The 1,916-nt window shown below is 63.0% G+C and overlaps 1 protein-coding gene across 1 annotated transcript, besides 1 other annotated feature; it reads left to right on the forward strand.

The window, feature by feature from the left end:
• Window positions 1–260: 260 nt before the first annotated feature.
• Tco025E_07691 (surface protease GP63) lies at window positions 261–1,436 on the forward strand (the record flags this gene model as incomplete). Its single annotated transcript, XM_029374550.1, has 1 exon — window positions 261–1,436. One exon carries the CDS (start codon window positions 261–263, stop codon window positions 1,434–1,436), a length of 1,176 nt encoding a protein of 391 aa, XP_029225357.1.
• Window positions 1,437–1,622: 186 nt separating this feature from the next.
• Window positions 1,623–1,668: a microsatellite.
• Window positions 1,669–1,916: the final 248 nt, after the last annotated feature.

Here is a 1,916-nt window from a genome sequence, read left to right on the forward strand (position 1 = left end):
GCAGGGCAGACGGGGAGGAGAAGCCGGACTTTAAGGGCAGGACTGAGGTTTGTGCAAAGCAGTACGTTCTGACCGCGGATTGGAATGGCACCCTGGTGAACGAGGTCATCCCTGTAGCTGTCCAGCTGCACGCGGAGCGTCTGCTTGTTCAGCGCGTGCAGGGCCCGTTGCAGGTGCCCGAGTTCACTGACACGTCTGGGCGTTGCCGGCACTTCAAAGTCCCCGATGAGCATCGAACAACGGGAGTTGCCAATGCGGACATGGTGCTCTACGTGGCTGCCGGGGCGAGTGACGAGACGTGGGCGGTCCCGTGTGCGTTTGGGTCAAATGGTCGTCCGGTTGCCGGTGCGCTGCATGTCTCGCCTTTTCAACATTTGTCTGTCATGCACTCTGCCCGCGCCGCTGCGCAGGCCATCGCCCATGCGCTTGGCTTCAGCGTGCAGCAGATGAGGGCGCGGGGCATGTTGTTGGAGAACGTCACTAATGTGCGCGGCAACCCCAACCCTGTGACGGTGGTGAAGTCGCCTGCTACGCTGGAAAAAGCTAAGGCGCACTACGGCTGTGACACTCTCAATGGCATGGAGCTGCACAAGATGGACGGTGCGGTGCAACCCTACTGGTCACCGCGCAACGCGAAGGACGAGCTGATGAGCGCTCTCGGTGGGGTCACCGCCGGCCTCTACACCGCGCTGACGATGGCGGCGTTCGAGGACCTCGGCTACTACAAGGCCGTGTGGGGGATGGCGGAGCCGATGGCGTGGGGCAACAACTCCGGCTGCGACCTCCTCAAGAGCCCGTGCTCGGAGGGCAGCCCTGACAAATACCCCCGCATGTTCTGCGATAACACGACCGAAAGTAAAACACTTCGCTGCACGTCCAATCGTCAAGCTTTCTCGGTATGTGGTACGAATATTGCTGAAGGTAGCGGTGCCCCGAGCGAGAAGTGCTCCGTTTTTTGGTTGGATTCGGGTCCAGAGTTATTTTGCAGCGTGAAGGGAGAGAAACACATCCCCGGCTTCCTCCACGGGAGTGGCTCGTGGTGCCTCGATGCGGAAGCACTCGAGTTGAAGGGTACTGAGAAGGCCGGGTTGGACGGCTACAAATTACACGCGGTGTGTGCACAGGTGCAGTGCGGGGAGGGCGGCGCGGTGAGGGTGAAGTACCTCGGCGCCAATGAGACTGTGCTGTGCCCCGAGGGAGAAACAATCGATGCGGCGCTGGAGGGTTTCGAGGCAGGCGCGAAGCTCAAGTGCCCGAGGTACGAGGAGGTGTGCACCATCGCCGCCAACGGCAGCAGCCTCGTCATTCCGCGCGCTGAGGAGGCGGCGAAGGGAGACGCCGAGGAGACTCAAAGGGAAGGTGCAGCGGAGCACGACGATGTGGAGGCGAGGGAGGTTCCGGCACGTGAGCCACAGCCTGCAGAGTTGCCCTCTTGAGCTGCGGGCAGCGATCCCTCCAACCCGAAGGCCGCAGCGGTGGTGGAGCCCGGCACATTGCCGGCTGCTGAGGCGCAGGGGCGCGCAAAGGAGCCTGACGGTGGCGTTCACTCCGCTGCTGCCTCGCCGCCCTCCGCTGCCGCAGCCCGCTCACCGGACGAGGCCGTTACCGCAAAAGAAAGTGACGCGGAGGCGGCGGCGGAGGAGGCGGCGGGAGCAGCAGCGAGCAGCGAGGTCTGGGCGCCCATCCGCATCGTGGTCTCCACGAAGGACCTGGAGGACGAAACAAAGTACTGCAGGGCAGACGGGGAGGAGAAGCCGGACTTTAAGGGCAGGACTGAGGTTTGTGCAAAGCAGTACGTTCTGACCGCGGATTGGAATGGCACCCTGGTGAACGAGGTCATCCCTGTAGCTGTCCAGCTGCACGCGGAGCGTCTGCTTGTTCAGCGCGTGCAGGGCCCGTTGCAGGTGCCCGAGTTC

Source organism: Trypanosoma conorhini (assembly GCF_003719485.1).
Source record: "Trypanosoma conorhini strain 025E chromosome Unknown Tco_14.4_contig_00617, whole genome shotgun sequence".
NCBI classification, from domain to species: Eukaryota; Euglenozoa; class Kinetoplastea; order Trypanosomatida; family Trypanosomatidae; genus Trypanosoma; species Trypanosoma conorhini.